This window comes from Polyodon spathula, chromosome 5, assembly GCF_017654505.1.
Source record: "Polyodon spathula isolate WHYD16114869_AA chromosome 5, ASM1765450v1, whole genome shotgun sequence".
Taxonomy (NCBI): Eukaryota; Metazoa; Chordata; class Actinopteri; order Acipenseriformes; family Polyodontidae; genus Polyodon; species Polyodon spathula.
In genome coordinates, this window is record NC_054538.1 from 37,369,445 (window position 1) to 37,396,306 (window position 26,862).

A 26,862-nucleotide genomic window follows, 5' to 3' on the forward strand; every position below is an offset into this window, starting at 1 on the left:
AATTTGTGAAGCGAATATTGGACTGATAAGGCTATTGATTTTGTTTTTAAGCCCTCATACAGAAACAGACACACGTGTCACTGAAATAATACCAAGATCAGTTGTTATTGTTGCTTTTGGTTGTGCAGATTATACAATTGGAGATGTACATAGGTAACCTTTCTACCTCAGCTGTCCTGATGTCTTGTTTGCCAGTGATGAAGATCAATAAGATGTGGCTAAAGGAGGACAGTTCCCACTGATAATTAAGCACAAAATCTTACCAGCTTCTTATGGGTCCAGGAGAATGTGGGGACATTAGTTTGCATTTAGATGGAAGTTCATCCAGTAATTCATCTGTGAAGATAAATACCAAGTTGCAAGAAGGGTATGATAGAGACCTGGATTAAAAAAAATACATATATATATATATATAATTCAGATAACTAACCATTAAGAAAAAATATGTTATTAACAAAATTATGTTTTATGTGTGTTAATCATTATTTGATCAATAGGTGATAGGTATTATTTAAACTATGCATATAAAGATTGTAAGCTATATTTAAATGTCTTTTTATGTTGCTCCTGATTTAAATCATAACAGTCATTGCAAAATTTTGTGGAATATTCAGTAAAAGACTACTGATCCGCTTTATGAACCACCCCACCCCCACCCCCGTTACACTGAAAAATATTAAAAGATTAATATTAAAAGTGTGTTAGAATTGCAGAAGACCTTTATTGCTGTCTCTAAGTAGCTTTCATCTCAAACTGCCCATTGTGTGAGATCCTCATTCCAGAAAGTCAAGTGTTTTTTGACCATTCTACTGCAGGCCACACCTGGTGCAAAGGCTAGGTGGCTTCAGTGCCTGGGGATGTTTGTGGTTGAATGTGGTATACAGTATATCTATAGAGGTCTCCATTACAAGTATTATTTTGAGTTAATTCTTGGTCTTTGACCTAATGGTTTTTATCAAGTAGTTTTAATTAAAAAAATGCTCATTTCCAAAAAGAATAAAAACATGTATACAGAAATTTAATTTATTGAAAACAAACAAAAAATTAAAACATAGTGTGGCAGAGTGTCCCACCCCTTTATGTTTATAAGTATTTTATGTTGTATGTAGTGTGTTAATGTTGGTGTTTATATATAAGATACACAGGATATAAATATGGGTTACGAGCACAAGTGTTTAAAATGTATATTTGTATTTAGGCACGAGGATTGCACAGCACTTCAAGCGCAGGTGAAATTATATGTTAGAACGGGGAATTGCACTTTTATTTATTCACGTGCAGTTGTACTGAGACACCAATTGAATGATTGATTAGCAGTCGAGTCTCGGTACAGCTGTATAAAAGCTGCATGTTTTCACTCACTCAGGGTTGTGTGTTCGCGAGTGGAGAATGGGAGAGAAAAGGAGAGATTCTACCAACAATTGCTATTTTGTGCTGGAAGCTCCAGCACGGTACTTGTTTTCTGTCCGTCCACTTTGTTTGTCTGTCTATTTACTTTGGCCAACATGTCCTTTATTCTCTGTGTGTATTTTGTTCAAGTCTTTTGTTTGTTATTATTATTTAATAAAATACTGGACACCGTAGCGTCTCAGGTTCACTGCCATTCCTCACTGTTTGGTGTCTGTATTTCTTGTCTGACGTCACCCCTGCAAAGCCATCCTGTTCACACATAGATTGTTAAATTTCCTAAAATCTATAGTAATGCTGTATTACAATTTCTTGTACTGAATATATAATGGATTTTGATTAAGTGAATTAAATTGAACTGAATTTGGGAGATTGGGATATAGCCTGAACCCAATTTCTTTTTTCTTTCCGGAGTTATGGATGGGTGGATGCACTTAATGCAACTGGCAGTACTGAAATTGAAAGGCTTATGTTCCTGTATCTGAAAGTGAGAAATAGAGATAGATAGCTAGAGGGGAAATCAATCTGCTTAGATCCAGCTGATGTCGCCACATCATCTTGAAGCCAGTTCTACACATATACAAAAGTGGAGGGTTAATTCCATTACCCTGCTTTAAACTACAAAGCTGAATAAAATGGAATGCTAAATATCTAAATCCCAAAGCCAATCCTTATCCTAAATATGGTACCCTGTGCACTATGTGCAATGCTTTATTTTTCTAATGCTTTATATAGGATGTAGTTTATTTAAAATATTCGTAGACACTGAACAAATTATGTCATTCTAAATTTATAGTCATAATTCTTGTTTTTTACACACCTCAAGATTCACAGTTTTTGCAAACAGATACTTTTTGAAAAGAATGCTAAGTACTGAACAATTTAAGGTGATAACATTTGAACAGAGTTATATTATGTGGCACATTTATCCCACTGTTCTATCATTGTAAGATATTATATTTTCTTCTTAATTACACAAGGAACCCTAAGGGATCTCTTCAAATTCTGTAATAATAGCAAGACTGCATTATTTACTAATTTTTCTTTTCTTGAAGGATTGCTTGGCAAAAATAATACATTTGTTAGTGTACAGTACATCTCCTAGTGTAATTTTACAATACTGTGCAGTATGGAGTCTTCTAAGATTGGCTACCTTCTTTCCAGTGTTCAGTAACTTGGTGACATCCATTGCTTAGGTTCAGCTGGTGAAGACAGGCAATTGGCTTGACACTGAAAAATGAGGTTGTCTGCAGCTCCACAGTGCCCTGATTGGTAAGAGGGTTGCTACAGTGAGGCAGCATTGAAATTGGGCACTTCCCATGTACAATATGGTATGGTACAAAATGCATTCTGTAGGCCTATGGAGTTGCATATAAAGACTATGATGCATTGTGTGCATTTGTTTTCATTATTTATTTTAAAAGTATTAAACATACACCTAATTCATGTCTCGAATTGTTATAATTAAACAATCGAAATGTCTTTGATAAAAATCATTATATAAGCTATTATATTTTTGTTAAACACAGCAGAATGGTGATGTAAGGATAATTCTCTCAAATCCTAGTTAACTACAGTGTGATACAAATTTACATCTTAAACCAATCTCATGCTGTGGGCACAGTATTTTTGAGCTTGCTTCATCAACTTCAGCTGTCTACTACCAACAAGAGACCCAGCGGCAGAAAATGTAAAGAGTGTACTAATTAGGTTGGCATGCAATGAGTCAGCAATACCAAAGTTTAATAAGCGGGACTGTGAATGAAGTGACTTACCACCCCTCCCCCCTCCTCCCTCTCTCTCTGCAGGCCTAACAGTTTTGAAGTTCTTGCCTTAGATGGAGTGAGCACTGGAATACTTCAGTTTTGTACAGCCCCAGAAAGCACTGACTGGCTTCGAACAATATCAACCAACATCAGTGACCTAACACTTCAAAATGTAGGTCATGTGACATTTTTATAACTGTCTACATCCCATTACATTATATTTTAAGTTGTACTGTAGATGTGAAACAATGTTGTTTATTAGTACTTATTTAAGAGTGTTAAAGTGATAACTAAACTACACATTGCCCTTTTAACAGTAGCTCAGGACTGTCAGTGTTTCTTTTTTTTCATATCATTGTAAAAGTTAATATTATTGTCAGTTTGGAATAAAGAAACTTAATCGTGTTCATATAATTACAGTATTGCTTGTAATAATACAATCTGCTTTTTTCTTTGACATTGAATGTGTTCATGTATTTGTGTCATATTATATTATTCTGATGCTTTGTTCAGTTCAATCAACCTGATCTACTGTAAATACGGCATTTGTTTTGAACTAGTAACTGTTGATTTTTGCTTTGACAAGTGCTAGCACTTTTTCCAGCTTTCTGTTATTTTGTTGTAGTCTGTGACACTTGCACTGTGACACTGGTGAAGTAATTTCAGGAAGGGTAAACTGTATTGCCAGTTAATGAGTTCCTGACACAAGTCAGAGAACCCCCACCCACCCACACGTACCCTTTTTTAATCTGTCACTTAATTCTTCCTTTTAATGTGAGTCTTCCCTCTCATGTAAGTCTGCCCTCGCACTGAATTCTAACTGTGCTTTTTACTTAATAACTTGAAAAATGCTTCTCAAATACTTCATGATCCACAACCAGTTCTTCAAAATGCAATGGATTCTATGCAGAAGCTGAACACCCACCGCACCGCCACACGTAACCCTTTTTTAAAAATCTGTGCTGTCGTTACATGTAAATCCTTGGTGTAATTGTTAGAGTATTATCGCTCTATATATATGCGCATATAATATAGTTTGATTAAATAATGATGTAAACATGCTTCAATTACTTTCGTAACTATCCAATTAATCAAAATGCAATGGATTTTATGTTCATTTAGTTGATAGTCATACTACAGATATAATATATATATATATATATAGATATAGATAATATTTTTTTTTTTTTGTTAAAGCATGATTTTAATTACCATGTTATAAACTGGTTGTCATTAATTCTCTCCAGTTAATGATGGCATTAATATATTTGTTAAAGAGCAATGCCAGCGGAAAAAAGCAGGTTATTAATTTATTGTTTAATGGTTTATTGGGTTTCACATTAGCAATTAAGCTTGCAAATTATGGTTCTGGTTATTATGGAGCCAATTAACCATGGGAATGCTACTCTGCTTCCTTTCAGTTCCCTGTTGCTTACCACAAAACAAAAAGACAAGTTTGATGAGCTCCTCTTAATCCCATGTTGCATCATTTGTTGTGCATGTAAAAATAAGGCTGTCACAAGAAAACTTTATTTAGCCTGTATTATTGGTAATTGGATGTTAATGGGCTTGCAGTGTGTAAAGAACAAGCTATGCTGGCATTATATATTTAATTTTATTTACATAAAAGTATAATTTCTGTTAAAGGCATAAAAGCTACAGCATGTCCCCCGCAGTATTGTGCAGAGGTGATTCCATACACCCGGGTTTTACAGATGTAATTATAGTCTTCTGTCATGGTGACATTTTAGAATTTGTATGGATTGAAGACGATTTACAATGAACAGTCAGATGAAACTAACTAAAATAAAGTTTTATTACTTTAAGAACACAAACCACCATTGAATGTTGTATAGTTTTACAGACGTCTATAAAATTGCACAGAACTGTGAATAACACTGGCTTTTTTAAAAGTGAATTTGCCAGCATGTTGCTTTCAGCATTGGTGTGACCTCATCAAAGCTACAGTCACAGCCATGCTAAACTAAGCAATCAAACAAGACCTGTGTACATCTAACACCCCGTTCACACTTACGATGTAAGGCAGTCCAGGGCCACATTTTCTCATATATGAATGCTCCAAAAAAGAAAAGGCAGCCCAGGGCCTTTACTTATGCATGAACACAAAGCAGACTAGGGCCGGCCTTTTCTTATCATGACTGTAGTGTTATAATATGTACGACACTGTCGTAAAGACACATGGCTATACAGTAGTTGTAAGCTGTATGATGAGAGTGGATACACATGTGCGTGTGTAGCAATAAAGAGCATTTTGGTTCAAGTAATATTGTGTCCTTTCTAAACAACAAAATAAGAGAATATTACAATGGCCAGTGTGGTTGCATCGCTCAGTAGACGCTCCCATACTCTCATGACCGTAAAAGGTAAATAGAAAGGTGAATGCTCTGCTAGCCAAGACGGCAGTGGTTCAAAAAGGTATTGAATGGTAATTATTTCAACATCATACACCTTTAATTATAAAAATATTAAATAAAAAAAAAAATAAAAAAATATGTGACTGGTTAACGTTCAGGTTGTTTCTTTAACATAATATACGAGCTGCAGTGCATTCATAATTATGCTTGTCATAATAACCTTTTCTTCCTGTTATTTAGTAACTAAGCAATAAATATAAAAACTGCCGGATTGTGAATCTCAATAATTCTGGCGGCTTGCATAGTCAGCTCCCGTTGTTTATTTTGCACTCAACGATAGCCTTAGCTACAGAATGCCAACCATTACATTAAATGCCGATCATTTCTTTAGCTGCTTGCATTTACACACACATTAAAAAATACTGCTCTCATCCACAAATATTAAGATCGTTGATGCGAGGGTGAGACCCTCACTGTAATACTTCAATACCTGTTATTGTGATTATTATTGTTAATGTTATTCTACTGGCAATCAGTGCTTTATTATCTATCATGCATGTTGTTAAGCAAAGTGTATTTGATATTATATGACGGTTACTGCTGTATTTAGATTAGGACGATTCCTCAGTGAATTGGTAATGGTTAGGGACGAGAGAATAGTAATGACAATGATAATAATAATGAGTATACAGTATAATAGTTTAACGATTGTGTTTAACCTCTATGTTCTTGAGAGAATAATGTGATTGTGGGTGGTGGTAAGCTCGGACCGTCATCCCGTTACACAACAAAACATTAAGTCAAAATAGTCAATATTGTCGCCATTGTCACAATATATATTGTCACCTTTTTGTTCGCCACACAGGCTCTTACGGGTTCTTCTCCCTTCTGAATCACGACCCAACACACAGGATTTCACGTGCACTTTTAATAAACACAAAAATGAAATACACACAAAACAAACACCTAGCTCCTATTTGGAGCACTCACTAAACATAAACAGGAACCTAACTATCACGCAGGACGGCTAAACCGTTTACCTGCCACAAACATTCAAAAACACACCCTCACACAATACCTCGATACGACTGCTCACTCACACAGTCGGGCTCTTCTCTCAGCAGCAGCCTGGAACAGGCTAGCTGCCTCTCTTAAATACCCTGCACCTGGCTCTAATTTACAATTACCACCAGGTGCAGGGGATTACTAAACAATAAAACAATTACACAATTAAACCCCATAACACCCAAATGTGCATTTTCACAAGGTTTTTAGCAGGGAAGGATTTTAACCCCCTCCCTGCTATCTTATATATATATACATGATATATAGTTCTATATATATATATTTATATATATATATATATATATATATATATATATATATATATACACACACACACAGTGCCTATAGAAAGTATACACCCCGTTTCAAAATGTTCACCTTTTGTTGCCTTATTGCCTAGAATTAAAATATTTTTCATTTATCTACACATCCTACCCCACAATTTCCAAGTGAAAAAAAATATTCTAGAAATTTGTAGAAAATTAATTAAAAATTAAAGCTAAAATAGCTTGGTTGGATAAGTGTCCACTCCCCCTTGTAATCGCAATCCTAAATTATCTCAGGTGTAACCAATTGCCTTCAAAATCACGCACCAAGTTAAGTGGCCTCCACCTGTGTTAAATGGTAGTGATTCACATGATTTCAGGATACATTCAGCAGTTCCCGTAGGTTCCCTCTGCTGAGTAGTGCATTTCAAAGCAAAGACTCAACCATGAGCACCAAGACACTTTCAAAAGAACTCAGGGACAAAGTTGTTGAAAGGCACAGATTGAGCACAGTCAAGACGATTAATAAGAAGTGGAAGACGTATGGCACCACCAAGACCCTGCCTAGATCAAGCCGTCGACCGAGCAACAAGGAGACTGATCAGAGGCTACCAAGAGGCCAATGGCAATTTTGCAAGAGCTACACGCTTTTATGGCCAAGACTAGTCAAAGTGTGCATGTGACAACAATATCCCAAGCACTCTACATATCTGGCCTGTATGGTAGGGTGGCAAGAAGGAAGCCATTACTCAAGAAAGCCTACCTTCATTCCTGTTAGAAGTATGCAAAAAACACCAAGAGATTATGTAGCATTGTGGCAAAAAGTTTTGTGGTCTGATGAAACTAAAATTGAACTTTTTGGCCTGAATGCAAAGCGTTATGTTTGGCGCAAACCCAACACAGCACATCAGCCAAAGAACACCATCCCTTCTGTGAAGCATGGTGGTGGCAGCATCATGTTATGGGGATGTTTCTCATCGACAGGGACTGAGGCACTTGTCAGGATAGAAGGTGAAAATGAATGGAGCAAAGTACAGAGAAGTCCTTGAGGAAAACCTGCTGCCCTTTGCAAGAAAGCTGAAACTGGGACGGAAGTTCATCTTTTAGCATAACAATGACCCAAAGCATGCAGCCAAAGCTACACTGGACTGGTTAAGGTACAAAAAGGTAAGTGTCCTTGAGTGGCCCAGTCAGAGCCCTGACCTAAATCCAATCGAAAATTTGTGGCATGATTTGAAGATTGCTGTCCATCAACGCTCCCCAAGGAACTTGACAGAGCTTGAACAGTTTTGTAAAGAAGAATGGTCAAATATTGCCAAATCTAGGTGTGCAAAGTTGGTAGAGACCTATCCCAACAGACTCACAGCTGTAATTGCTGCCAAAGGTGCTTCCACCAAGTATTAACTCAGGGGTGTGGAGACTTATCCAATTATGATCATTCAGTTTTGTAATTTTAATATATAATTTGTTTCCCCCTGTATGATGGAGTATGATGTGTAGATAAGTGGAAAAAAAATCCTCATTTAAATGCATGAATCTTTGAGGCACTGACACAACAAAATGTTCAAGGTGATGTAGACTTTCTATAGGCATAATTGTATATCCCAGTATCACTTCCATTCTGAGTGCAGTCTATTGTTCTATTTAAAAAAAAACATATGTGAACGCGCAAAGGCACCTTAAACCGCAAATGTGAACAAGTTTGCAGACCTAAATATGTGGTGGCCCTGAGGCAGCCCCTAAGATGGCCCTTGGCCAGCACAATAGTGTGAACGGGGTCTAAGATTCAAACAAAAACTATTCCACAGTAGCTGACAATTTACAAGACTTGCATGATAAAACGCCACCTGCATAAAAAAATAAATAAATCGCACATACTATACAGTCTAAATAGAAGTAGTGTGTATGTTTAGCCCTGCAATATAAGAGATAGTGGTCAATGTTGTCGGGTCATGGGGGTTTGCATTTAGAGTATTCCTCTGGGCAATGGGAAGGCTGTTTGAATTAAATGGCATACATGCACTAGTGCCCTGTGGGTTGGTTCTTGGGGTGATTGTGCTCCACATATAGGTTGGTATGCACCTGGACAGATGGGCTCCATTAGGAATTGAAGCAAGCAAGGATTGGCACCAAACAGCTGTTGGGCTGTGTCTGTGTTCTGTAATTGCCATCTGTGATCTTGCTCTTCAGTCAGGAATTATTATTCTGACCTCCACACCATTGATTTATTCCTTACGCTTATTTCATTAATGCATTTTTGGAAGCTCCCTAAACTCAAGCAGGTAAAACTGTACACATGAACACAAATCCATTTGTGCTCATCTGCAATATAGTATGTAAGAGATGTTTTGTTTCCTTTTTTCTAGATGAAAATGGCAAACATGTGCTGTCTACCTAATGACCAGGTAAGGATATTTCTTTATCCATTATAGACATATCAAAACATTAAATTTCCCATTTCCCATGTAATGTTTTTATTGATTATTATTGTTTGTATTATTGTCTGTAAAATAATCTTATACATGCTGTGCAAAAGTCTTAGACATGTTGCAGTTTTCTACTCTGATGAATTATGAGCATCAACAATTTACTCAAAGCCCCCACTAGCATTTTTTACTAGTTTAACAACCCTGACTTGCATAAAGAAGGAAAAATATTGAGTGAAACAGCTTGCATCACTTGATTTTCAAGGTGCGGTAGCTGAAGCATAATAAACAAGTACAGAGTAACATAATCTATAACTGACAAACCCAGGACTGGAAGACCCAAAAAGATGTCTAACAAGAATGAGCAATACTTGAAGATAATATCCTTAAGGAATAGAATAAGCATTGAACTGACAACAAAACTGGCAGAAGGCACAGGTGTTATTGTCCATCCATCAACAGTCCAAAGCACCTTTGACCATTGTTCCATATTCCAATTCCTGTGTTCTATTTTAGCCTTTTAGTCTTGTTTCCCTTTCTTAACAGAGGTATTCTTACTGCAACACATCCTTTAAGTCCTTTCAAGAGTGAGCTTTGTACTGTTGATTTGATGGACAATGACACCTGTGCTTCTGCCATTTCTGTGTCAATTCAATGCTTGTCTTCTTCCATCCAATGTTTTAAAATCGATTCTGGCTGAATCTGGTTTGCCCATGCCATTGTAGCAATAGTGTGCTGGGTTTCTGACACCAGGGCTCGTTTTAATAATGGTTAAAACCACTCTTTTTATTAGCTCTCTCCCAAAAAGTTCAGTCTTTTTGTCTCGCTCCTCCATATGCGCAGGCAAACTATACTCGTCTGGGCTAGTCCCAAAATTCAGTGAAAATTGTTGAAAAAATAGGTTTCGTCCAGAAGCCCTTGCTGAAACTAGACTCACCAAGTTACGAGGTTTCGCTCTTAACATATACACATAGAACTATGATACTATTAATGATATTTGAAGATATATATACATATTAATACTATATATATATAATATATAATATATATATATATATATATATATATATAATAGAGTAAAAAATTATGATATATCAAATTGATATACAATGAATTTTGATGGATAATTAGGGCTTCTGTTTTTCTGGTTTTATGAATTGTATTTTTCAGTGCTTATTTTTAGCTATTTTCGAATTTACGTACATTGTTTTTTCCGGGGCTTTCGTTTTTGATATACTGTGTGAGATTAGTGTTTTGGGTTATTTTTCAAAATGCTTGAGCGTTTTTTTCTGTCAAAATATGTATAGTAGTTACTCGACAGTACTTGCACACTTAAGTTGTACCTTCTTTCCTTTGCTGTCTTCCACAAGGAAATCCCTATGGTCACGGGCACATTCTTCTGGGGTTTTTGTGTGTAAGCATTTTTGTACAATTTGCCTCAATTCTGTTTTAAACCGTCAGTGTCTTAACTGTAATACAACTTTAAATCATGTTAGGAAGCCTCCATCCTGATTGTAATCTTGCTTTAAATCTTGCTAGCGGAGTCTCCAATAGAAATGTACGAATGTGCTGTCACTCAGTAGTTGGGGCGGGTTTAAAGTATTCAGAATGAATCAATGATAGATGCCAGTCAGGAAGGCGGGACGTTGGCCAGCAGCCATGAGAAATGTATTTATTATTATTTTTGTATTATGTTTTATTTTTTAATGGGAAAAGGGTAAAGTCAACGTGAATTGGTTAACCATTTCCACAGTTTTTCCAATGTTTTCCAGGGTGTATATTGGCTATCCAACGATTTCATTTATTTTTGTATCGGGGGGGGGGGGGGGGGGGGGTTATCGGGTGTTATATATATATCAGACACTATATATATAGTATTCGTTTTTTTTACATCAGTAAATATCAGGGAGGAAAAATCTCAGTATACACACTTTACATGTGGAATATGATGTGTGGCAGTTCTGGTTTCTGATTAAGTTTAATGGCATGTACCACGAAGCAGAAAGCAAGTCGAAGCCACATTTTCCCAAGTTAGCTGGTACTTTGTAAACATTTGGGCAATCGATGTGCTGCTGGAAATAGTATCTGCAGAAGGTGTGACTATGACAGCAGCACAAAACAAACCAGGTTTATTCACCTTGAAATCATAAAAAGAAAAGAAAATTGACAGAAATGGGCGGTGCAAGCCATCGGGAAATGCATTGAAAATCACATTGGGCATTTCCATCAATGCATTCCATAAGTTTACCAACTAAAGCATTTTCTGTCAAATATTTACGATTCACGATTGTCGGCGTGAAGCCCGAGACAGATAGGCGGGGTACGGCACCGCTGGATATTTTCACGGTGCGATACCGCTACGCTGCACCCAGACACACAGGAGCACGACTGGCTTTTCTTACAATATACAAAAATGGAATGGTACAGTACAGTAGATGTCAGTAATTTACATATATGACCAAAGGTTTTGCATTACCTAGTAGAACATTAGGATGCATACATAATTAATAAAAAAAAAAAAAAAAAAAAAAAACTATATGAACATAATCAAAAGTATACCGGAAACTACAATAGTGTACAGTACTTCATGTTAGATTGAAAAATATCACATTTTTGGAAAACTACAAAGCGATATACAATTTCAATATGTCAACATAACATGTTAATTCTATAGGGTGATGCATAACTTTTGGCCATAGCTGTAATGCCCCCCATATAATCTACAAAATAAAAACACTGGCTTGTTAGTCAACATTTTTCTTTTCATCTGTGTGCAGATGTATGAAATGAGCGATCTGAGCGTAGCAAAGAAACATACGGTACGCTGCTGACAGCAAGTAGCCTACTACTAAAGTGTTAGAAATGATATCCTTTTACAGCCAGTTATTTAGTAAAAATAGTAGTGAACTACAGAAATAATAAAAAGGCAGGAAGGATGCTTATCAGGGGCGAGGTATGAAATACTGATTTGCCTGTCCTTTTATGAACTATGTGAGGGATCAAACACTTCAGGGTGCTTGGGCACCTCCGCAGACAACAGTTTCATTCATCATTCATGGTGAGTGGCATCTCATAGTTTGTCTTGGATATGCATGGAAGTTAGAACCTAGCGATCAGCAAAAGTTAAAGTGAGCCTACATAAGCACTTATTAAACACAGGTTTGCTGGACAGTATATGACATGTCCACAAACAGCATGTTTGAAAGGAAATACACATTTGTCAAGTAGTGATTTTAACTATACATTGACATAAATTATACCGACAAAATAATGTTTTTAAAATATGTATTTATGTTAAAAAAATTAAAATACAGCAAGCAATTTCCTGAAGATAAAAAAAAAAAATATTTATAACACAAATTAAACGTAAATATACATTACAATAAATGTCACCTTTTCAAACAAAAATACTGAGTGCAATACACTTCGACAAAGAAGATGACAACATATTTAAACAAAAATTACTGTCTGCAATGCAATACCTGTTTTTGTTTCTCAAAAAAAAAAAAATACAAATGGCGTGCTGTCACTTTGGATTAATCTCCACAGAGAAACTTGCCTTTAAGGTCTAAGATTCGCACATGGGTAGAAAGGCTCAAAAAGGCAAATGCTAACTTATTTTCCAGCTAACTCATTTCCTGTGACACCGGCACTTCAAAAGTGGCTGGTAGCTTGACCGCAGTATATAATTGCACATCAAAATAAATGACAGACAAATAAAAGACAAATGCATAATGGTTTCTGATACAGTATGTCAACACATATAAATTATACATGTATTTATTTCTCTTTCGCTGTATTATTTGTACGAAGAAAACCTAATATAAATATCCGCGACGATTACAAATTTAAAATGATAACTCTGGTGAGAGTTTGTCACGCCTTTGTAAATTAGGAATTAAACTTAACACCTATTACTAAATAATAGATAATATGTTGTATTAGAAACTGTTATTTTAAACACAAACATAATTGAACATAAAAAATAAATCGCATGACAAATGATAAATTATTTCTGCTTATGTGCACATATATGCATGTATTGTATTTATTTCTGTTTCGCTAATACTTATATTAATACTTATATTGTAGCTTTTAATAAAGATCCTGACAACATTTTTAAGAGTAAAACAATTAACTAGACACATTGGAATGATCGCAATAACAGTCTTCTTAATTAAAGTTCACAGACAGAAAAACTCGATGGCTTAACCTTGCCTTTAAATTCTAAGACTCGTGCATGCACAGAAAGGCTCAGAAAGGCAAACGCTAACTTATTTCACGACTAACTTATTTCATGAGACACAGGTACTCTAAAAAGTCACTGAAAGTGAAAGCTGATATAAGGGGTATATTAGCACAGCATGGACTGTTTTAAATAAATGTCAGATCAGGAAATAAATCACTTTATTTGAAATATATAAAACCTGATTCTCACAGATTTTTTTTGTGTGTTCTGGATCTAAAAATAAATTACTTTCAATTTTTTTTTTTTTTTTTTTTTGAGGATTGATTTTTATTTTTTGAAGGTTTTCTTCTGCAGATTATTCATATGGGATGGGCCAGTGAAAGACTTCAAGGGGTGGACTCATCACAGCTATACAATTTCAAGTTTCTGGCACTAAAGGGATCCTCTTTGTACATTTTCAGCATCCCCCCGGTAGGTCTTTGTCATTGTGTATTTACTGTTAACAATGTACAGTAATATTCTTTATTTTTTAGGATTATCAGTTTCAAGTGTAAATGCACAGATGTCACTCTGCTGTTCTGATAGGACTATTTATACTAATATTTTCCAACATTTTACTCTTGTGGGGGAGAGGAGCCTTCCCCGGTGGACGATTTAAGAGTGATTTGCAAAGCTCACTAGGAAGAGAACTGCAACCCACAGCTACAAGATAAGAATGCGTCTTGCCTGTCTCAGTCACTAAAAGGTGCAGAAGCAGAGGTGTTGCTGGACTTCAGGCCAGAAGATAGAGTTAGTTACCCCAACCTGGTTGACGCACTGAAGTGCCTCATCAGAGACAGTGAATCACCATACTGCCAACAGGATCAGTTTCGAAATAGATGCAGAGAGAGGCAGAAAAACTAGCAGCCAAGGCAGCAGCCATTGCTCACCTCTCCCGCAAAGCATACCATGACGATCCCACCAGCTTTAGCTAGAGGATTGCTTTGGACATATTCTGCCATAGCCTATAGTCTGCAGAGCTGAGTCCCCAAGTCTGCTTGAACAGGTCCAGCACACTAAAATGTTGTGCATATTTACGTTGTATATATAGGGTTTATGTCACAACTGTGTCCTCACAAGTTATTATATAAGCATGCATTATTATAGATCAATATTTATTAACCACTGTAAACTTCATATACCAATAAAAACTTGCAGTTCTGGCAAAAATTTTAATGATTAAAGCTTAGAATTTTATACTTGTAAAAAATGTCCACTTTCAAACAAAACAAATCACAGACAATGTGAATTTTATTATTTTATTATACAAAACAGATACCTAGATAATATTCAAACAGAAACATACATTTAACTAACATAGGCAGCTCTCTCCAAAATGAAAAGTATATTTACCATTGATGAAATACAGAAGGTTGAAAAGGTCTGGTTGCAACAACTCAAGTCTAAACTCAGTCAATGATGAATTACTCTTGCGTAGCAAAAATCCCAATGGCTAGCCAAAAGTTTTGAATCCATTCCAGGTTTTGTCAGTGTCTTTGATGAAGGAAGTGGTGTTCTCTTTGAACCAAAGTTATTGAATATCCCACATTGATCTTCAATTGAAGTTTTAATAACAGTGCTCCTTATTATAAGGTGTAGTGAATAAATATAAGAATTGTCCATCTTACCCTACCCAACAAAGTTACCTCGGCTGGCAATATTAAGTTAAACACAATTTGTTTTAAATTTTCAGTTTTCAGAGCTTTCAGAGTTTCCTTTAATAGTTCAAGTTTTCTTCCAACGGTTTACAAAAATTTGAGCAGAGTGTTCACAGGAAATGGTAGTTTGGTTCTCAAAACAAAGGTAAAAAAAAAACATAGGTAGATGGAATTTTTTTTAGACATCCTTCTAGTGCACAAAACCTTTTCTTAAAATTTCACCAAATAGGTGTGTTTGCACTTTCACCCAATCACTGTCTTTCTCAAAATAAGTTCTTTGATTGGTGGCTGATATCAGAAAGATGTGTATTTTAACTTCAAAGGTTTTTGAAATTAATTACCTAAGTTTTAAATGAATGATGTAAAATGTGTTTTTCTCATAACTTCCTTAATCTGACTTGGATTTTCATTAGACATGTAAATCTGCTCAGTCCAATACGAATATCAGCTATATTATTATACCAGATTGGAGATACACAAACAAATCTGCCATCTCAATACACTGTTTTACCCTTTTAACTTAACTATAACATTTTAGGAAAACATTTTACTAAAAGTGTATATTACAATACATGTATTTATTTAGTTTCATGTAAAAAGTTGCTTTACAATATTTCAAATCACTGTTTTCAGTATTTTCTTCATAGAAACAGTTAAATTATTACAGTTTTCCCTCAAAATGCCAAGTTATAGGTTTGTTTGTAATAGATTCCTGAAACTTTATTGGTTAATAAGATCTTGCATCAATATCATGTGTTCTCACATAATTCTTAATTTCTCTTAAAAGAAATACTTTAATCATTAATACTTTAATGCTTGCCTTGCAGTTCCATTGTTCCCTTTGCTTAGAACAGAACCATAAATTATTCAGATTTATTCAAATTATACCATAAATTATTCTCTCCAGACCAGTGTCACCTTTTTGGAGATTCTTAACTTCAAATAACTTGTATCTTATAGGACAGATGCATATCTTTTCCTGTGTCTGTTTCTTAATCTAATCAAGAATCACGTTTGCCATTCATTGTTATACAAAGTTCTTAAACCTTAAACCTAGTCTGCAGCCGAGTCTGTAAAGGAAATGAATTGAAAAAGGGGGAAATCAAAACACAGATACATTCCAACCATCTGTATTAATAGAATGATAAATTACATTCAGTCATTAATTTTCCCCATAAAAAGATGCCCTCGCATATGCCCAGTCTATTGAAGAGGTGTTACTGGATGAAGAGCCTCTATCATGCCACTTTACTCGCAAGCCATTCTGATCAGTGGAGCATACGTGGAGAGACACTGAAAGCAGCGACAGTGAACCAGAATACACTTATATAGTGAGAGCTGCTACTACCAACCCTCGACGAGTGAGAGAGCGAATCTGCAGAGATGCGGAGGGGAGGTGGGCGGGTGGGGGTGACAGAAACAGGAATGAGTCTGTGTAGAGGGGAGAATACAGGCCCAGCAGTTGAACCCTGCTGCAGCTGAATTCCACCCAAGTCAACCTTGCGTTGTGGGCTACACTGGTGACAGGGCCTTCCTGTGCATTCCTGTCCTCAATGAGGGGGTCCCCTGCACGGCTCCATCAACACAGGCTCTTCCATCCCTGTCATTCACCTTTATGTCCTTTACCAAGCCATAGAAGACTGGAGAGACCGAGTCCGACCGACGCCGGTACAGCTAAACACAGTAACGGGAAAGCGACCCCCCATGGAAAGTAGGGGCCAACTGAAAGTCATTTACGCCGGACAGACCTTTCAGAATGAAGTTTGGCTTGCCGACTGCTGTATCCTCGGGTTGGATTTCCTTAAGAGGGACGGCATTTCACTGGACCTCCGTCATGGGCACATCGCTACCTCTGCCAAGCCTGACCTGCTGCCCTCAGTGCAGCCAACCAAGTCACGGGGGGCAGCGTTCTGTATGCAGACAGCCCTGCAGCCAATATCAGGGGCTGCTGAAGTCCTTCTCTCTGAGTCCTCTATGCTGCCGCGGCTAGACACAGATGCCAGCGACCTGGTTCTTGGCACAGTGCTTTCACAGAAGTGGACAGATGGAAAATGCATAGTTGCGTATTACAGCCACACCCTCAGCAAACAGGAGTGGAGATACTGTGTGACTCACAGAGAGCTGCTTGCTGTGGTAGTGGCTGTCAAACAGTTCCGGCCCTACCTGTGTGGGAGGCGCTTTCTTCTGCGGACCGACCATGTAAAGTTTTTAATCTAAATCGTCATTAGCACAATTTTATTTTTATTTTTTAAAGGGAGAATGTGCCCAATAAAGCAACCAAGCCAAGCATTTAAAAACAAGCACGCTATTGAGTTGAAATATCACAGTTATCTTAAAGAGTAAGTAGCAGGGTTCCGAGAAATATAACATTATACTTCCCCACCTGTTTAAAAAACATACCTGTAATTTCTGACATCTTTTTACACATGTAACTTTAAAGCCTATTTCAAAGCTGTTTTTAATGTGACTGCTCTAGTGCACTGGAGTTTGAGGTCTGTCCTATAAATCACTGCAGGAAAAAACATAACAAGACTCTGCTGTTTCTGTTCTGTACCACATCATTTGTCGTTATTGCTGGGTTACTGTTTGACAATGTGGGCTATAATCCTTACACTATCAGTGCACTAGAGCGGCCATTTTGAAAAGGGCTTTGAAATAGAGTTATCAGGATATTTACAATAAAAATAAATTTTAGGTATGCTATTTAATGAGGTGTAGCAACACGTGGGGATGTATAACAATATATTTTTTGGAACCCCGCTACTTACTCTTTAAGTAATGTATTCTTCGAGATGTTTAGAAATACTTTGTGTTTCATTTTCTGTTTCAGTCTTAAAACATCATCCCTGCACCCCTGGGGCCTCCAAGTTCAACTGGTACACCAGAGTGTAACCATTAACATTTCCCTCTAACCCTCTGCCCTACATACACATTGTAGGGGGTAGGTTAATGTACCGGCTGAACTTAGAGAAAAAACATGTTTGAGACTCTTTTGAGACCATAGGGGTGCTTTAAACTCCTTTAATAAATGTGGATATGATGACTGAAACTCATGTTTGTTTAATTTAGCTAGAAATGGTTACTATGGCTGATTTATTTAACTGAATCTGCAGAGAAGAATGTATATAAATCAGAACACAATAATTCTTTATGACTTAGCCACTTGATTTTTGTAGCTCTGCAGTCACCATCAACCATCTCTCTGATGTACGTGGTCAACATACTAATATGTATGTTGTCTCACAGCAGTGGCATTTTATTAGACAGTGGGGATATCTAACATTACCCTGATAAAGCATAATGTGTGGAAATGTGATTGCAGCTTAATTGTGTTTGATCTAAACAGTATTGAGGGATCTCATAGCATTCCTGTTTCACTTTTTAATTTTGAAAATATTTCCATATTGTTATAACAAACTGAAAATATACCATGGTAGTCAAAGAAGTGGTTTTGCTTCAGGACAAGGTTATAGGCTACCTGGCAGGGGATTGGCTATTAGAGCAAGTTTTAGAACAAGATGTTGTACAACCATGCTTTGCTCAAGGCTTCAGTCACATCATAGCAAAAAAAATAAATAATAATAATAATCATACACTCACCTGGTCACAGTTAAACAAATAAACAGGTATGTTGTTGCCCCTGAACATGACATTCAAGGCTGACAAACTAATAGCAAAAGCCTGTACCCTTTATTAAATGCATTTTTCTATCTGCAGGCATTATCATCCACTGACAACATCACCATAGCATCTTCACTGTGCCTTTTGATATACTTACTTTTTATGGATTTCCTTGAAATTGAATAGGGACTAATGTTGTATGTAACTTTGTATTAAACTAAATTGTATCCAAACTGGAACACATTCTACATCAATTTAACAGGAATCAAGGTTGTACAGTCACCTAACTGTTCCATCTTGGATTCTATTGTGAGAATGCTGAAAATGGAGGATAAGACTGGTATGCTATGGTATGATTCAATCCTTGTGTGTCACTTAGTTAACCTGTGTGACAAGACCATGAGGACATACTGCAGTTACGTATATATATATATATATATCAATATATAGTATATATAATACCGACTGATCTATATATATTATATATATAATATATAGATATATATTATTATGTGGGAATCGTGTGAGTTATTTAAAGAAGCATACAAATGGCTTCAACCATCACTGCTATAATGCAGTATGTGTTGTTAGTATTAGTATTAGATATGAAAAATAGAAATCTACATTAAGTCCACAATATAGCTTTATAATGAGGGTAGATTATTATTGATAGTCATATTGTTTTTCAATAACTAAGTAATCCTAGTAAATCATTAGTATATGTGTACACTTCAATGTACAATAACCAAATATATAAATTAAATGAAGTTTACATTCTTACTCACTTTGTTAAAAAATAATAGTCTGTGATTTATTACTATGATGAAAATGATACAACATAATTCTGTTTTATTTAAAATAACAACCGTTTGTGATAAGTTTGTGTGGATTTGTTCAAAAGGAAACACTTACAGGTTTAACACACACACACAATAATGGAATAACAAAGGAATACATCAAAAATGTATTTCTTGACCAGGACAGAGGACAAGTGCTTGTTATATAGACTGCCAAACATTGATGAATGCTTTAGTTTTCCCACCACAAAAGAGGCACACTTTTATGTTTATTGGCCTTTAGTTCAAAGACATAATCTTGTTTAATAATGCCCTCAGTGGTGCTTTCATCTAACATATATCTGCTAGTTCTAAGAAAGAACTAATACACACAATATATCTTTTTTTTTTTCTTCTCTGTGCTTGGACCTTTATACCACTCATAATGCATTATGGATTTCAGAACTAAGGGACTAGGCTTGATACAATGTAAAGTCAGAAAATTAGAAATTAGAAATGAGAAAAACCGCCAAGTGAAAAAGTAAAGACCTGGTGTAATTCACAAGGTCAGAAACAATGCTGACATTGGATCTGGCACGACTCAATTCCGACCATAGTCTCACTTTCCCACCTATCTGTTTTTCAGTCAGGACACTTGTCACAGTTTAGTGTGACTTCCGTGTTTCTTGTATATGTACAGAAAAACTCTGATTTTTTTTGTACTGAGAGTAAAGTCATCATAATTCGTTTTTATATAAATTATTACATGTATAAACTGTTTTGTTATGCCCTATTGTAATTGTTTTGTTAAGCCCTAATATTTGAAATACTAGAAATAAATGTGGTATGTTCATGCAAATTTTTACAGTAAACCTGTTGCATTTGGGATTGTTAGTTCCCAGAGAGATCCTGTTAACATACATGACATTTTGTTATTTATGTATTGAGCAATTTCTCTTTGATTTTTTCAGGTCAGCACATTAGACTGGGTGCGAGCTGAGACAATCTATAACCTCTGTGAGGTTCTCTTTAAGGTTCACAAGGTAGGTCCCAGCTACTAATCAATATAGCAATTTAATAACTTATATCAGGTTAGAAATGGTTTATTTATAGCCCATTTTTAGCCCAAATACAATGGCTTTTTAAATAACAATGAAGAGCGTCTCCCCAGGTTTTATTTGGTGTTAATTTGAGCTGCAACTTGCCTCAGCAAATGTCGTTGTTTGAGCACACAGTCACAGCAACATACAGAATATGTACTGATGCACAAAAGAAACGCAACACTTGGGTCTAATGGATTTAATCAAATATTGTAAACATAGATATCAAACAAAATTGCAGAAAATGTGAACAAAAATACAGATCAAATAATTATGATAAGTTTTCAGTATGAAATGTGACACACATTACAAAGTTAGTATCGGGTATGACCTCCCTGAGCATTAACACAGTCCTGGCAGCGTTGACACATAGACCTGATCAGGCTCTGGATAGACTGCTGTGGGACGTTGTGCCACTCTTCCTGTGCAGCTGCATTCAGTTGGCGAAGGTTGGCTGGTTGCGGTTGTCTCCTGTGGATGGCACTGGCATTTTGGTCCCACAGCTGTTCTGTTGGACTCAGGTCAGGAGAAAAAGCCGGCCATGGCAAGACCTCGAAGTTGTTTTCTCGAAGTCGTGCAATTGTAATCCTAGCACTGTGTGGTCTTGCACTGTTCGACACTTCTGGATTGACTTGCAGGAATGGAGAAACTGTTGCCTCAAGGACTTTGTCAATGTAACGCTGAACAGTAAGGTTGCCCTCAAGCAAGGCAATCTTGTGTTAAAGGAGATTTCTCTCCACATCACCACACTTCCACCGCCCCACCGGATGGTTTGAACAATACAACGTCAGCATAATGCTCACCACGACGTCTCCACACATGTTGTCTTCCGTCAAGTGTGTCAAGGGCAAACCAGCATTCATCGATGAATAAACACTCCACCACTCTCTCTGCTGCCACCTCAGATGGTCTCTGGCCCACAGAAGATGGCAATTGTGTCTATTGGTTGTGTGTCGGTAAAAAGAGACAAAATTAGTCAAAATGTACTCAAATTTGGTTTGGGTTTTTCAATGTTACCAATGGCTAACGCTAAATATGCAATATTTATACATACACACACACATTTGGTTTAATTACCATTATATACCATAAGTAACCCATATTTTACTGTAAAGGTTATGTATTTAACCACACGCAAATCAATGTATGTGATTAAAATGTTTTGTTATATTCAGGAACTGTGATTTAGAACATGGTTTCATTAACTTTGTGGTGCTGTGAAAAATATAGATTTGTATGATTTATTTATTTATTTATTTGAATTCGTAGTCATACACCTTATACTTAATCATTTCAGGAAGTAATTTAGTCCAAAATGTTTTATACATAAATATGCATGAATTATTTTCCTGTCGATCATTGAAATATCCACATGTATGTTTCAAACCCGAAACACAAGGAAAATGTGAACTTAAAAAATTAAATGATTAGGAATAACTTCACGCAGGTATGAAATGTGAAATTTATATTTAGGAAAAAAGTTTTTGTTTATTGGAAACCATATCTATATTAGCTTATATAGAACACATGTTTTTGTTTGTTTGTTTTTGTAACATTTTAGTGTTCTTATAACCAAGGGGTGTTAATTTAGCAATAGAACCCGAAAAAAAGAGCTTTACCATCTGGTAAGACCTGCCTCATGCCATTAAATTCCACAGCTGAATACAAATGTTTGAATACAAACATTTTCCCAGATATTGCATGAGTAATTCAGTTTGCTCAGAATTCCTTTGGTCTGGTAGCCTTCAGGCTTCAGTATCCCAGCAGGGCCCGGGAGTGCGTTTCGGCAAGGAAACTTAGAGAGAAGAAATGCTGTAGTTACACTCAGATGCGCATTTATTTACAGTACTCAATACATGCACAAAACAACAAACCCGCACCGCCATTCCGTCACCATCACACTACCTCCACTCACACACGTGATCACCCTATTCATGCACTTGTGGCTCGAGCCATAATTAATCATTTAATTATTTATTCAATTGACGACTCCAGCCCCATCCCCATTTTTGCAGGGAGGAATTTACCCAGTACTCCCCACACACACCATGCAACAGCAGGGCTTTGACAACAGCCTTGCTGCTACATCAATACAGAAAAAAAAAAAAATCTACTACTTACACAGAGCTGTTCTTCAGTTCAGGTACCTCATACACAAAAGCAAACATGGTTTGTGATCTGTTTGTTTGGTATATACCCTAATGAAAAACAATAAAAGTACCATAACTACATTTTTATGTTAGGATTCGTAAAAAACATTCCTAAGCCCCAGGTGTACTTTCAGTAATCCAGTTAAAGTCCTAAATTCAATTACACCAGGATTAACATAAATATATATATATATATATATTATATATATATATATATATATATATATATATATATATATATATATATATATATATATATACACAATATATACATACACACATTTGACTCTATGACTTTCCAAGGCCTAAAACCACTGACAAATTGTGCATTTAACAATGCTGACACATGTTCTCCCTGACACTGCTGTATTTTCTGAGTCCCTTTAGTTCCATTCCTGTCTGTTCATCCTTTTATTCAGGCAAGGTTAATCTCAATGACAGCTGAGTTTTACATTAGATGTTATATTATTAGAGAAATATGAACAGACAAATTGTGTTATACTGTACCATCCAAGCCTGTTACAAATCATTCTGCTTTTAACAATCGAATACCTTAACTAAATCATGAAGTTTAAACATGGTGCCATCAACTTTTTTTTCTTTTTCCACAGAGAAATGATTGTATCAAAATGATTATGAACAAATCATCCCTTGAGCAATCAGATTCAATAGAAAGGTTTAATCCTTGCAACATTTTTGATATTATATCTAATTCTCTGTTGGATTGTGACATTAATTTTTAACTGGCTTAGTTCCTTCCAAATACACAAGTACTTGTCATGTATCAAGCATCTGCTGGCCTTAAAAGTGCTTTTGGCAAGTTAAGCCATGTTAACACCACCAAAATGCGCTTTGCCATGCAATGCTTTCCGATGCTCATTAGCCATGCATTTCAAGTCTTAATTATATGCATGGGCAAATTGTAGGTGGGGCTTATTTGTAAATTAAGTCTGTGATATTAAAATTAGGTTTATGAAGCAGCAGAATAGCTGTTCCGGCTCTAAAAGGGTCCACAAATAAGACTGACTTCATATTGGTCATATTTGCGCACAAAGAAAAGTCAGAAAGCAGCTGATAGGAAAGAGCATTATGGCAGCAGCCATAAAGTATTTCTAACAATGGAGAGTACTTCCAGAACAATCCAGGAACCAAGGGTGGAAAGTAACGTAGTAGAGTTACGAAGTAGAAATAAGTATTTGTTTTCAGGATCTGTACTTTACTTAAGTACTTTATTTTTGGGATACTTTTACTTTTACTAAAGTACGTTTGTTTAGAACATATTACAGTTTTTACTCCACTACATTTCCCAGAAGCATCTCGTTACTTGTTTTTTCAGCACACTGAGGGTGCATTTGCAGAAATCATGCTGCACACGTTCTGTGCAGAATCTGACTTATTATGTTTTTCTTTCTTCAAATCCACTGTTGGGTCTCACAACCCCCCGAGGCATCCGTATATTCAACGTATACAGACGGCCTGTCGGACTTGTTGCATACATACAATATAACCTCTTGTGACCATGTCTTTATGTTGTTTGAACCATATTTTTTCCAACTGTCAATTCTTGTGCCCATAACATTTACGTTCCATTTCATTGATGAGAATTGGTCAGGATTACCAACATTTGTCAAACTTGTTAGTTTACAATGCAGAAACCTATGAACATATCCATTTTATAGCTGCAAGAGCATGTCTTTCAGCTCCAGATAGAAGATTGCTGGCTACAAGCAAACTTATATCTAGGTCTTCACCAGGACTGGGAGCTCCGAGACCATCGACCGTATTGCTTCAGTGTCATGGCTGGACAAGGCAAGAGCCACTATTTTAGTGTGGAACTGGGAAGCGATTTGGCAGTGTGGGAGAAATCTTTCCAAAGAGCAATTTTTATGGAAGTACCGAGGACAGGGGTAAGTAAATGAAATGTGGAGTTTATATGTGCATTTTTTTTAAAGATATAAATGTATTTTGGTTGTTATGTCACAGTGATACCTGGTTTTATAGTGTAGTCGTAAATACAAACATTACAGCAGGCTTTTACACTATGGGTGACCCTAGTACTTAGGTTGTATCTCTTACATTTGGTGCAATTTTTAATAATACAGTCGGCGCAACCTAATCGGGATACTGATAATCAGGATTTCTGTTTAAATGGAATACAACTCTGGGAGACGGTTCTTCCCAATGCTATTTATGTCATTTTAATTGGGACGCCATTTCATTTAATTGGGATACAGTATTCCCAAATAATGAACAGAGATAGACAGGTTCCCATAGCGCAGTGCAGTGAGTATGTGATTACTGATTACACTCTGACTTGCATAAATTGCATAAACTATGTTGAACTCTTGAAGGAGCTGGAGTCTCCTGTGGTTTCTCAGGCTTGTTGCGTCAGCATCACAGATGCCTCATTTCATTCTTTCTCGTTTCATGTAAAAATACAAAACAGCGATTCATTTTGTTTAGGAATTAAAAAAAAAAAAAACAATTAACTCGTATTTTAAATTATGTATTTAACATTTAATCATAATGTGATGTGATTTCATTCTTTTTCTGTTCATTTAGAAACAAAAGAAGTGTGACGAAGGTCGTCTTAAATGACTCGTTTAATTGGGACAAGCTGCTTGTTTGGGATGTTTTTACTTCTCCCTATGCTTCCAGATAAAGTGACTGTATATTAGTAAAAACCTCTAGGACAAGGGACTAGTACTTCACAGGTCGCCTGTACAATGAAGAATTAATAAATACATAGGTCTTCACAATCTAAAACTTTGTTAAATAAAGATTAGAAAATGGATCAGAGATTTCCTTTAACCTGATTGGTCAATATGAGGACCATGAAAATGATCTTTCAAACTACGTTTAATCACTTTCATGCTATCTATATCAATTTAGTATAGCAAATAAAGTTTTGAAAAAAATCAAGAATAGTGTTTGCTGTCAGGGGCAATAAAGTAACCACAATAGCAACTGAATTACGAGTTAAACAAATTAGTTTCAGAAATGTTATTTCAGCATATCACAATAACAACACAGTGTACGTGTTCTCTTCTCTAACAGAGAAAACCAGGAAGTAGGTTTTGCATAAACTTCATGAACACACTGTGAACACTTTACTGAACTACTAGATATTTGTAATTACTAAAACTTTGTTTTTTTTCCTAATAAATTTTAGGTCCTAACGGTAAATTACATACTGAAACTTACATAAATACACGAACCTGCACTTAAATCCTAATCAAAAAATAAAAAGTTAGCTGTCCTTTTAACTTTTTTTTGTATTGACGTATTATTTAGGCTATTGGAACGTGACATAGTGCACCGCTGGGATAATGAAGCCTAAATGCTACCAGACCACAGATGGAATTCTGAGTAAACCTCATTACTCATGGAATATTGACTAGAACAATTGTATTCAATAGCAACAAAAACTAATGCTGCATAAAATCACGAAAAAACAAACATGTATACATTTTCTAATAGAAATAGAACCCTCATAGGAGGGCTTTACCATCTGGTAAGGCCCTTATCGTTTTGTTAAAGTTAACTGCACGAGACGGGCCTTGCCAGACGGTAAAGTCATCTTTGGTTTCTATTGCTTACTTAAAAATCGAATGTGAGTACTGGTGGGTCCTCTTCACAGCCCTTGTTTTACAAAGTTACTACATAGTTGCCTCACCCATCAGCCATGGAAGACTGGAGTCTACATGGCATTTGACTAGATGTAGATAAAGAACAGAATCTTCATGTGTCAAGGTATCAAACGCCTCTCTGCAGTATTTATAGCCAGGACTAGTCAGAACAAGAACCTGTTAACTCTTCTACAGAACAATCATGTTATCATTGGCTTTGTATTATTTCTATTGTTTCTAATTGATATTGTGTATGAGCAGGTACATTGCACGTTGTTTAATAGCAGATGAAAAGCTTTTAAAGTACAGTAGCTGGGCCTTGTCATGCTTTTTAAAATATGTTTTATTGTATTGTAATTAATAAAGGTTTTGAGAATACAGTTTGCAGAGCAGAC

The 26,862-nt window shown here is 36.1% G+C and overlaps 1 protein-coding gene across 1 annotated transcript in view; it reads left to right on the top strand.

Moving 5' to 3' along the window:
* Positions 1–26,862, top strand: part of LOC121316409 (gamma-2-syntrophin-like) — a 150,122-nt gene that overhangs the window by 114,699 nt on the left and 8,561 nt on the right. The window contains exons 11-15 of the mRNA XM_041251481.1: positions 3,216–3,345; positions 9,246–9,284; positions 13,849–13,965; positions 20,560–20,631; positions 24,539–24,745. Of these exons, the coding sequence (XP_041107415.1) occupies positions 3,216–3,345; positions 9,246–9,284; positions 13,849–13,965; positions 20,560–20,631; positions 24,539–24,745 (565 nt within the window). The remainder of the gene's footprint in view (positions 1–3,215; positions 3,346–9,245; positions 9,285–13,848; positions 13,966–20,559; positions 20,632–24,538; positions 24,746–26,862) is intronic.